At 42.2% G+C, this 12,640-nt stretch overlaps 1 protein-coding gene across 2 annotated transcripts in view; it reads right to left on the minus strand.

Annotated features, from left to right (window-relative positions):
• Positions 1 to 715: 715 nt before the first annotated feature.
• arhgef10la (Rho guanine nucleotide exchange factor (GEF) 10-like a) overlaps positions 716 to 12,640 on the minus strand; it is a 117,545-nt gene continuing 105,620 nt past the window's right edge. For both annotated transcript variants that reach the window (XM_028405651.1, XM_028405649.1), the window contains 3 exons: positions 10,996 to 11,167; positions 5,030 to 5,152; positions 716 to 4,479 (listed from right to left, as the gene is read on the minus strand). In XM_028405651.1, coding sequence (XP_028261452.1) covers positions 3,929 to 4,479; positions 5,030 to 5,152; positions 10,996 to 11,167 — 846 coding nt within the window. In that variant the 3' untranslated portion in view covers positions 716 to 3,928. The remainder of the gene's footprint in view (positions 4,480 to 5,029; positions 5,153 to 10,995; positions 11,168 to 12,640) is intronic.

Raw genomic sequence — 12,640 nt, forward strand, 5'->3', positions numbered from 1 at the left:
GTGACAAAACAAGTCTCATTTAACTAAGAAGTTTGACTCAAAACTCTGCTGAGCTGCACTTCGCTTGTAATTGACAAAAACTGTCAATCTGAAGAATTTTATACTTTTCCCCACTATAACAGACTTTTACTTCTTTTGTACTTTAACAATGGAGGTAATCAATGTCTTTTGTTTGTTTGTTTTGTAACAATAAACCCTTCTGTAAATTGAGACTGTTTGCAGCAAAGCTCTTGAGAAACAATAAGACACAAAGAAAGTGGACTCTGTTGTGTGATGTGGTGTCTAGAGGGGAGCGCGGGGAAGACAGGAAACCGCTGAGCACAAAGTTAAGGGACTGAATTTCTACAAAAATGCAACAATAACAAGAATGGCTGGCAACAGGTCAGTAGGTATATTCTGAGAAAATGTTTAGTTTGATTAAATACATCAAGTCTGAGTGACAACGCAGACAATATGCACAAGCATTCCCTACCATTTTGTGTGAAATGTTAATGATGCACGGACCACAAACAAACCACATCCTGCACATGCTCACAGGCATTTACTGTGATAAGAGTCTTGGTTTAAAAAAAATTTTTTTTACCATTTTTAAATGGATTTTAAGTTATTTGTGAATAATTGCATTCTGTTGAGTAGACCTACAGGACTGTCTGCTGCTCATGTGAAGAAATCCGCTGCCTTACATTATTTATGCACAGAACACACACAAAAAAAGTCATGTTTAAAGATGTTTTTAATTTAGTATATGCTTGTTAGCCATAACATTTAAGCACTGTACCAAAAGGAAACAAACCCTGTGTTTCCATATGCCCCCCACAGAGCATTGTGGTTCTTTCCTATCAGCCATTGAGATATTTTACCACACCAAAGTAAGCAGTCACTGACATCAATGAATACAGGTTTAGAATCAGCCAACAATTGTAATATTGCACAAGAATGTGTGCACAACTACGGCAAGCATGTAGGGTCACAGTGAAATGTGGAATGTGTTGGATATTTCTTCAGTGATGTCACCATGTTTTTAAACTTGTGCAGTACATCATCAACATGGCAGATCTGCAAAAAAACAGGAGCGACCTCAGGAAATACATAAAATGCATAAAATGTGCCTCGTACAGTGATTTGATCCAAAGCGTTCCTTCTTACAAAATGAAACACAGGTTTAAGAGTTACAGTCTGATTAGAAATACAGTACGTTCATTATTGAGCATTAACAATCAGTGCATGGATAATACATGTAGGCATATGGACTGTAAGAGAGTCAATGTCAACCAATGACCACCTTTGAGATTAAATCGTTAGTAGGTAAAACCAATGAAACGCACACACACACAAACGGGACCAAACAACAGGAGCGCTTTTAGCCAACAGTACACATCACGACACTGCAGTATCGACTGGTTTGCCTTATCAATGCTCAACGTCAAATAAAGAGCAAAAATAACCTTTAAAAAAAAGGTTAGGTATGTATTCCTATTTTAACATTGAGTTATAGTACATTTAAATGACATCCTACAAGGACATTTTATATTGTGTTTAAATGCTTTTTGAGTTTCACCTGTGAGGAGAGGAAAATAAATCAGAAGGAGCCGCGGGGAAACACAGACGTCATGCTCCTGTGATGAAGGGATAAGGCGAGGATCCATGTGTGGTGGAAACTGTGGAGAAACGGCGTATTGAAAATTCATTGAGCTTTTTGTTTGTAGTTGGATACCTGGGTGGCCTCCACCTACCGCGCCACAACCCACTGTGAAGGAGTGCATTTTAAAATATGCACCTCTTGATTTAGTTTGATTGCAGGAGCAATAGTCCATGTTTACAAGCCAGTACACACTCAGTACCACATGGTGCTTCACACACAGCCTCCGATTAAACATGCTGGTCTTTTAGGTTATAATGAGTCCCGTCAACTCATTTTGTATTAATCATCACAGTTCCCATTAAGTGGTCTACAATAACTATGGTGGCTAAGAGAGCTCAAAGCACTGCAACTTTTCAAAAGTCAGCCGGATCAACCCATCATCTGGCAGAAACTAAAAATCTGAATTTTTCACATCCTCATTGCAGACTTTTTCCTCCAGACAGTCAGGGTTACTAGTATAAATAAGAATTAGGCATATGTAGAAGAAGGAAGCTGCCCCTGCTGAGAATCATGTCTGTTCACAAGGATAGCCGTGCAGAGCTGCTTCGTACCAGGCAGGGACAGCTGCTGTCTCCAGTCGACTGTTTCTGTTAGAGGTTGCACAAACATCAGTAATATAGGGAAAGCTTTTGGCATCACATGGACAGAAGAGTGCTGGATAAAAAATCTCAAGAACCAGCAACAACCGGTTCACCAAAGTAAGCACGTAGCATAGCATGAGCAACAGCATCCGCGCTAAGCTTGGTGGTGTTTTTCCTTTAGCTGCAGTGCTAAGATCTCTCAGCCACCATACACTCATGGATGAAAAGCCCTTTTTTCACACAGATGGCTCAACTCATGCTTCCAAACGTCATGTCGGTGTCTCGTGTGACGTGTTCTGCAGAGGTATTTATTCCCCGCTGTGTGAACGAGGTGACAGATTATAGTCTTCCAACTGATAAGCACCAAAAATGGAGTTCCTTCCCCTCAGGAATGACACGTTTGTTTATGGCCATCCTCACATTCTTAACATTAACTATTAATGCCTATTTACCAAATATTAGCGTGAAACAAGGGTTAAGAACCGTCACTGATAATAAACATCATCATCTGTAATACACACTCTTGTTATGTATTATAAAACAACACCTTTAATGAGCATCATCTTCTGTGCTATAGAAAATTAATGGTCCTGTAAACATGCTCAGCGGCGCCTCTCTCGTTGCTGACAGCAGTTTAGACGGCTGCCGTGCTTTTATTTCATCATTCGCTGGAGTCTGGCTTTTTGATGTGTGACTGCTGTTTCCAGCTAATGTGAGTTGTGTATTAACAAGCCGGCGCGCGCACATTTGTTTTATCTAGCTGATAGATGCAGGTGAATAATGGAACAGATATCTAACATTTACAGTACACGGGAAAGATAATACTCATTCATTTGATCACATAATTATTGCAGTAACATTACAGTGCAAATATAGTTTCTGAAATGTAGAGTAACTTATTTTCTGAATTTCTTCTGCAGCCGGTCTGCACTCACATGACCTTCATGGAAACAGCCCGTTTTTCTTAACCAAAAATCATTTTGCAACAGCTGCAACAAGACAGGAAAAAATGTCATTCTTTCTTTCTTTTTTTTTTTTTTTAAAAGAGTGCACAGATTCAATTTTGAGACACAATAGAAGGTATCGTACATTCACATTGTATGGGATGAGAGAACGGCTGGCAAAGCTAATAAAGTGATGCTAATGTGCTTTGTGATGTGATGGTAGTCCCCAGCTTTCAGCTCCAAACAGATGGGATCTCTCCCGCAGGATCAGATAAAAGACATCCGTTTCTAACTCTGCAGAGCATGGCAGATTCAACAAAGGCTGCCTCTCAAAGGCGCCGCTGTCCATGGGTGCTCACACACACACACAGAAGTCCTTCGCATAAAACAAATGTGGCAGAGCACACGCAGCAATGATGAGGTTAACTCGAGGCATATCAATCTTAACTAAGGCAGGAAGTGGAACGAGATGAAAACAATCACATGCAACTAATCTGTGGTGGCCTCTGCCACTGCTGGGAGGACGATGACACACAATCCTGGACAGGCAGAGCGTCCTCTGGGTTGACAGGGCCTCTCATAAACAGCATGTCTTTGCTTCCTTTATTCCACGGGGTGAATCATGGCGTGTCAGTCTTTGTAACAGCGCCAACACCTTCTCATCGTATATTCAAATCCCTAGAATTTATGGAGCAGGTGATTCAAGGCTAAGCTGGGAAGACATCTATAAATACACATCACCTCGCCATATATTTTCCATATCACACCGTCAGTGGGAGCTGCCATACCATAAGAATATTCTCTAGACTCTCCCCAGTTGTCCTCGTACCTGCTGCTGCTCCCTCTTTCAGTCTGCGGAAACCCTTTCCTCCAGAGATAACCGCCGCAGAGATCACCCTGTCCCTGCGCCCCCCGTCCCTCTCACAAGGACGCCCCCGGACCCACATTTCTGGGTCATCACTGAGCTCATAAATGGATCCATCTTCAACGCTGTGCTCCAAAGACTCCAGGGAGGAGTCTGACGCCTCGTCGCCTAACGCCGTTAACGGACGTCCTGGTAGTCCAGATGTAGAGCGCAGCCTGTACTGCAGCAGGACGCCCCGTCCCTTACCTCTGGGCTCACCCTGGTAGGAGCTGGACTGCTGCAGGGATTCCTGGGAGGAGGTGTCACTGCGGTCCTCACCTCCACAGGCAGAGTCCGGCCCGTCCCCCAAAGAATCCCTCTTCAGCAGTTCAGGAGACAGACTGCTGGTGCTGGCGACCAAGAAGTCCACGGGTCCACAGTGGGCATTTAGAGAGATCATTCCCTTTCCTGCAGCAGGCAAGCAGACAGAATAATGACCGCAGATACAGGTCCTATACAGGGCTGAGGTCAAGTCACTGTCATTTAAATCAGATAAATGAGACGTGATTTCAATTATGTGAGAAGAAATGACTTGGACCCAGCCTTGCACCACATGTCATAAACAGTTAGCTGTAATTATTTATCATAATTCTACCAATATAATGGCAATAATGCAAGCTGTAGTTGGGGGGATATTTACATATTATTCAATAAGATGGCTGTGGAGTAAGGCCTGTACAAACTAACGACCTCATTCACTTGGCATAATAAACAAAACACTGTCAGGCAGTTTTTAAATTATGCTGCTAGAATACTTATATATATACAGTATGATTTGTGTGTTGCCTGTCTGGTAATATTTGCACTGATTCCCAGAGCTACAAGAAAAATGTGAAGTGTGACCTCAATAATGGGCAGTGCAGAGTAATTTTCTATCATAGAAAAATCTCTCTCCTTCTCTTTTGACCTCTCAAGAGGCTGTTCAATCACAGTCAGCCGCCCCCCCTCTGGTTCATACCTGTTATTTTGGGGATGCCCTCCAGTTTGGGAACTGGCAGGGTGATAATTAAGCCCTGGGCTGTGCCCACCCATAACAGCCCCTGGCAGATTAGAAGACTTGTGACTCGCATGCTCTTTTGACCTGCAATACAGAAAACATTGACAGAAAATTGAGTTCTTTTTTTTTCAGCCCCCTGTTGTTGCAAAATAACATACCTCCAAAGTAGGACAGATTATGGTACCTTTTGAACAAATAATAGGTGACACCCTGTTGATAAAATGATACCACGTTTACAGAGTGGATGGCCTGTCTTTAAGAGACTAAATTATGAACTTATTCCATTACTACCACATTTATTCAGTCCTAGCATGATGAAAAAAGGTGTCATTCTTCAGTGTTAGCTTTAAGTTTAAAAAGGAGAAGTCATGAAAGCACAAACACAAGAAACATCATGATGTGAACTTTTTTTTTTCCACATTTTGTCTGAGATCTGAGCGCTTCTGAAATATTGCGCTTCAAAGTTTTCACCTGCTACTGTGTAATGCAACTGTTACAGTGTGCAAAGAAGACTCACACACTGAAATGACAGACATGCCAAACACACACGGTAAATACAGACATCATTAAAATGATCTTTTAACAGAGACACACACACAGTTTTCAGTCACTCTGGTTGATCAGACTCTGGCTGGCGTGGGCATCAGTGTTTGACAACACAGAATAGAAAAACAACACACATGCAAACACGCCTATTTACCAGAACAATTAAAAAAAGCTCTTAGGCAAATCTTGTGTATTACAAAAGTTTGATCCTTGGAGAAAACAAAAGTAATCCCACTGTTTACAAGCCTGAATGAAGCGACCACAGAAGTAATTCATCTCTGACATATTGGGACATTATGTGCAGGTGAACACTGAATCTTGCTTGCTAACTTTTAACCGCAGAAGATGATGCACGTTTCTTATTATCTAGCTATGAGAAGAACCACTGCACCACAGGCAAAGGACGAACCACTAACAGTGGACTACTGCACTTTATGAAACAATGCTAGCATCCAAAATCATTTGCACTTCCTGTGTATAAAAACAAGCGAGTGACAGGATGCTGAACAAATGCAAGTCAAAAAGATGTGATCAAATAGTGATAGTGTTTAAATTCAAACAGTCCGCATTTATACAGTGCTGTTCACATACTAACTGTGCCCCAGAAGCAACATCATGTTGGGCACCTTGTCCAAGGATACATCAGCATGCAGCCAGGACCTGGGATCAAACTGCTCAACCTAACAGTCCGCTGACAACCACTGCACCAGATCCAGGTTGATTGACTGATTACACATTTAAATAATCACAGCAGATGGGTGCAATTATTTGTGAATTTATTTCCCAAAGCGTGCGCGCATGCGCACACACACACACACACACACACACACACACACACACACACACACACACACACACACACACACAAATCTGGTACAACTATCTTTAAGAGGACATTCACTGACATATTGCCATTTTCAGCCCCTCACGCTAACCTTAACCATCACACCTAAGTCCCTCTAAGACCCTCAACTTAAACCTAAATCTAATTCTAATCTTTACTCTAAAACCCTAACAGCCAAACTCACTTTACAAAAATATCCTCACTTGAATGATTTAACACTCACACAGGTTCTCACAAAGGTAGCTGCACAAGTACATGTACACCTACGCACACCCACACAGACAGACAAACCCACACACACGCACGAGTGCACACACACACTCACACATTTGACAGTGGATACTTAATGTGGGTAAACAGGCGGGCAATTCTGTTTAATTAATTGTCATAATTATGTCATCCACAGCATATTATTAGCGCAGTGTATTTATGGTTGAACATTCAGAGCAGATCTGAGTAGCAGTGCAGTGTTTTTTCTCACTGTCATAGAGGAGCATACACACAAGTATTTTGACCAGCTTATGCCAAGTGTCCGTGCATGTACCGGATAACATGTCAACAGACAGTTTCCTTTGTTTGTCAGTTGTTTTGTTTACTCTTGACTGCAGCTAATCAAATCAGATGTGGTAGAGTGAGCTGTTGTGGGTGCTACCACTGAGGTTCTCTATTAATGTGACAAATGATGTAATTCAGGATGAGTTTCTTTTCCTTTACTGAGTGTTGATAATCCCTGGGATGAGATTAAAAAAGTAAATTTCTTTAGATAAAGTTAACTTTTTTTGGGATTCTGTTATAAAGTGTGATGAAAGAGCCAACCTACATTTTTTCTGCTGTGAAGTTCTTCCTCTGCTGTGAGCTGTTTTGTAGCTCTGTATTAGTGGCAAGAAAGGATAATTGCACGCTCTTATTATACATGCACATCCTTTGTCTCCAGTTAACAAAGGGGTAAAAAAGCATTGTTTGTTGTGGATTTATTTTTGCATTCCTTCTGTGGTCCCTCGGCTTTTGGCTCCCACTGTGGCCTAGTTATCTATAGAACCATTTACCATAATATCCATGGCAACCATAATTGAATTACACCAACACAACTAAAAGAATGCTCATTTACATGTGTAGTTGTATTTACATGTTTGTTCTGTGTCATGCTCAGATTATGGATGATTTGCATGAGTGGCTCAACAGTGTCATTAATTCATTCATTTCACCGCGTACAGATGAATCATCAGTGCTGTGTGCAGCAGAGGAGGAAGAGGAGGCAGAGCCGGAGTGGAAGCCTTTAGTCGGGGACCATTCACAGGGTCACGGCAGCCATTTACAGTGGGCGCTGACAAAAAAAAAATGGCCATTATCTCAGAACTGTCCGCCACCTGCTCACATCACCTGAGACTTTATCTGTACTTTGGTCATAAGAGCTTAAATGATGCTCATGAACAACCCACTCTCAGGTTAGTGTGAAATCTGAAGTTAAGTCAGCAGATGTGGGCACCACGCATTGTCTTCAGAGCTGTGAAAGAGAGGGATAATGACAAAAGCACTTGAGATTAACCTCGAGCAATCTTGCACCTCCTCAGTTTTTGTGTACAGACACACACACACACACACACACACTCCACAGTGGTGTGAAGTGGGTTTATCGTCTAAGCTGGTATTTGCCTAAAAAAAGATGATGTCTCTAAAGATAAATGTTTCCCTGTGATATGTCACTGAGGACTTTATTTTGGAATATTATTTTTCCACCCTAAGGATAGAACTATTAAAGGCATTAGCAGAGAAGAGATCAGCAGTTTCCTCTGCCTCTGAAACTTCTCTGTTGTTTACCACAACTGGAATTCCCCATTGAGTATAAATCACATTAAGGGGGAGAGGATTAGGGGGTATATCATTACTGCATGTCCTAGCATAAGTCAAGGAGAAACCTAGGGGAGCAGAGACCCAGCGTTGGAGAGAAAGCGTCAGTATTTCATGTGGAGTATCTGCACTTGTAGAGTGTCAGGGGATCCTCTTCTCTCTTGTGAGCTCAACAAATCACAACTTAAGTCAAAGATCCTCTTCCTTTTGTGGACCCCGAAGACATGAGCCGAGCAACTCTTCCTCTTTTCACCCTGTAACTTCCCCTGAGGGCCAAGCCTCCAGGCAGCCACCCTCCCTCGAATCTGCTGCATATTTCAAGAGGGGAGCAGAGGTACTGGGTGAAAATGACCTCTGGGTCACTGGTGCTCTCTAGATACCATGTGGCCAGAGGAGTCAGTTCTCCTTAAAGTCTCCTCTCGAACAAAGAAAAGAAACTTTGATCTAAAGGAGAAAAGTTCTGTGTCTGAAATGCATGCCTGTTGTTTGTCTTTTTTCCCCCCCGATGAGGTGGAGTGCTACTACGGCTTTGAATATTGCTCTAAATACATCAATCAAAGTCTGGTGAGACTCAATAAAAAGAACAAAATTTTCTAAATCCAGACGCATTAATACCACTCCCTTAAACCCAGAATTGATCTCCACATATTACGTATTCCTGTATTGAGCGAGCTGATGGGCCACAGCCTGTCTGAGTCACAAGTACTGTATATATCTCTTTAAACTGCTTTAGGTATGCTCCAACACAGTCTAATTTGTTTACCATAGTTCTTGCCTCCAAAAAAAGGGGGGGGGGGCATCCACAGTTGCTGATAAATATTTCATCCGTCATGAAGGAAGGCGCACAGGAAGCAATGGGCTATCTGTGGCATCCTAAACGGACTGCAGTGAGAAGTGAAACAGGCGGTGAGGGGATTTTAAAGCAGAGCGGATGAGATGAAACGGAGAGTGAGGAGGGAAAAGTGGGACAAAAAGGAAACAAAATATTAACTCAAAGGGAGGTACATGAACAGAAGAATAACGCCATACAAGCATGTATGTATAAATGGCAAAACTACTTCCATGGTAACTGTATGTATGAAAATGTTTAACCTTGCCATTTTATTGCTGCTCAATTGCTTTTTTTTTTTTTATTAATCTCTATCTTTCACCCTTGACTCTATCATGGCTTTGCAAAGGCCTGAGATGGATACTTATTCAGGTCAGTCCCGGAAGTGCAAGACCCGAGGAGTGAGTCGGACAAGACAAGAATATCATTCTGGGAAGGAGAGCACCATCTGTGCTCAGTTAGCACCCCCTCCGTGCACTCATACAAGACCGATCTATACGAGCTACTAAGGTTTAGTGTACATATGGAAAAGAGGGATATACATTTGTTACAAAGAAAAGCAAGTGTATAGCTTTATTTTATCAAGAAGAATCTCTGAGGTTGAAAAATGATGCATGATGCAAATATTTGTAAAAATTCTATCAATAATTGCAGGCCCTTGCACACCTTGCAATCCGCAGGGCCATCGCTGTCTTCTCTCCTATGCTCTCGTATCTTATGCTCTTCTGTCCTCACATTTCCAGAGACATACAACAAACACATGTTTACAAGAGAAAGTTCCTGTTGGCAGTAGGTGGCGCTATGACTGTATGTATCATCCTATTAGCATATATATCTGTTCAGACTTGGGTCCATAGCAGTACTGTAAGATTTTGTCCACATTGCATGAAGTATGTTGGTAGTACTGCAGAAAAACACACACTGCCACACCGTAATACTTTTAAAAAGAGTTTTGGAATGTGTCTATTGCCTATGGTGTCCTGAGTGGACACAGTGAATTTCAGCTCAATTGGATGAAGTATGCGAGGCGTGAAAAGTTTTGTAGCAGGGTCACAAATCGCGAAAAATGGCAACAAAATTCAAAGTGGCAGACTTCCGGTTGGGTTTGGAGGGGGGGTCCAAGGGACTTTTTTGTGTCTTGGGGTGATACATATGTGTGCCAATTTTCATGATCCTGTGTCAAACTGGCCAGAGGGGCTACGCGTTAGGGGGCGCTATAGAGCCATTTTTCCATGTGCATTACAAAAGTCAGCAAATTTCAACATTTTTCAGGCAAATTAATTTTTCCACCAAGTTTGGTGAGTTTTGGGGCATATTAAGGCCTCCAAAAATGCGCTCACAGGGAGGGAAAAAAATAATAATCCCCAGGGTTACAATAGGGCTCTCGCACCGTTCGGTGCTCGGGCCCTAATTAACTAGCGATCTATGGGACAACCCCAACAGTTAAACCCATGAAAAAACATATGGATAGGAGTCAACATAAATAACCAGACCACTGACCTGACCAGAAGTTCTCTGTTCACTGCAAGTACAAGTGTGAAGAGTTTTTATACAACCCACCTGTTAAAATTATACTAAAAGCTTAAATATGTGCATTATTAAGAAAGAGGTTACTTTGATTGACCGATGGGTGCCATCACAGGTTGCCATCTAGCTGCTTAGGTGTCACTTACATTCCATCTTTTTGCTAAGTTTTGGATTAGGTGGCATCAGGCCAATAAGGCAGAAACTACAGCGGCCACACTGAGCTTCACATTTCATGGTTCTTATGTGAAGAGTGTTGCACTACAGGATACAAGCTGACCTCTGTATGGTAGGTCAGATCCGTGCGGTCATGTATATGTGTGTATGTGTGTGTACCTGTGTTCAGCAGCGTCGAGCGTGTTGAGATGTTGATTTCCTGCAGCAGCTCCAGTGTTTCAGTATGAAAGAGGCGAATGGAGGAACCCACTGAGAATGCCATCCACACGCCTCCGCCGGCACGCGCCATGTGTGCGACGCTGACCATCGGGTCTGGGTGGACTTCAAACTTCTGTAACACAGGGCAATAACTCTGTGATAAATATGTGACATATGAGGAAAATGCAAATATCAACAACTGGTGAGGTTAGATCTCTCTGGCAGACACACTCCATGTAGCCCATGTGATTAATATTCTAGCCTCAGTGCGATTTTTCAAACGTTTTCACCTTTCTGTGAGGAGTTTAACATCCATCTAAATATATCAGAGTCTGCTGTGCTTCCTCACAGAACACATAGGTGTAAAACAGCTTTGAAAAGTCAATTCCAAACCAGCTGAAGCCTCCAAAATCTTACATCCGCAGCTCCACATTCTGTAAATAAAACTCTAACTGTCCTTTCTAATTTTATAATTTACAAAGTCCCTGACACACAGGGCATGCTTTTGCATCATTCCCCTGGCTTCTATCATTTTAAGAGCACAATGGGAAAAAAAAGGAGTTTCAGGCACACAGTCTTAATGAGTTGCTTGAAATAAACGCAATGAGCCTTATCATGGCAACACATGCGGCCCCTGCGGTCTAAGGCGTGACAAGGGCTGGTTTGGGCATCATCGTGGAACTGGTATCGCTGTCAATGCACAAGTTGCACGAAGCTGGGCAATTAGTCAGTGAGAGTGACTGAGTGAGGATGAGAATGTATCGCCCCCAACCTCAGTGCACCAGCAGACGGGGATTACCACCTGTTTGTGTGCCCTTGCCAGTGGGTCTTCCTTTGTTTGAAATTAGGGAAAAGGAAGGAAGCCTTTGATGTGTTTTCTCTTTTAATTGACTCCTCAGCAGCGTGTGCCTGTTACACCCGGGAAACGATATGCAATGCACATATCCATCATGTCCATGTTTTTCAAGAGCAGCCATCAAAACATGAGATATGCATAAAAGTTTACCTTCAATAACCCACTGCAATGACTTGACAAGTTTACAATGGACACTCTGTTTCCCATTGTCCTGTATATGTTGCATAATTATCACATTAATCATTATCAAGCATGGTGGCTCTAAAAGGGACTTTCAGCTAATCAATGGCTGGCGTTCAACCATCCCAGAATGCCATCTTGTCTACCATATGTTTGAAACCACCTGGAAGGCATTCTGGGAAACACAATATAAAACAATAAGCTCATTGGACTGGGATATAAATGAGTCGCAGAAACAGCCTGCTATGGGAGAAAATAATAACTTTGCATAAACATCAATTCAAACTTGAACCAATATTTCAAAATAGAATTTTTGTTTTTTTGACACAGATACAAACCAAACATGTTCAATACCCGTTGAGCTGTGTCAAATACAGGATAAGTACAAGCTGCAACTGTTGCCCTCAACCAACAACCTGGTATTAGTCTGCTGAATCCAGCATTGCTTACAGAGATGAGGTAGTCAGTGAAGCTTGACAGTAGTAATGTGCCCTTTCCACTCAACTCGGCAGTGTCACACTAACAGCAACATCCCTCCTATAGTCCTCCACCAGCAGTGGGGGAAATAAC

This window comes from Parambassis ranga, chromosome 5 (genome assembly GCF_900634625.1).
Source record: "Parambassis ranga chromosome 5, fParRan2.1, whole genome shotgun sequence".
NCBI lineage: Eukaryota > Metazoa > Chordata > Actinopteri > Ambassidae > Parambassis > Parambassis ranga.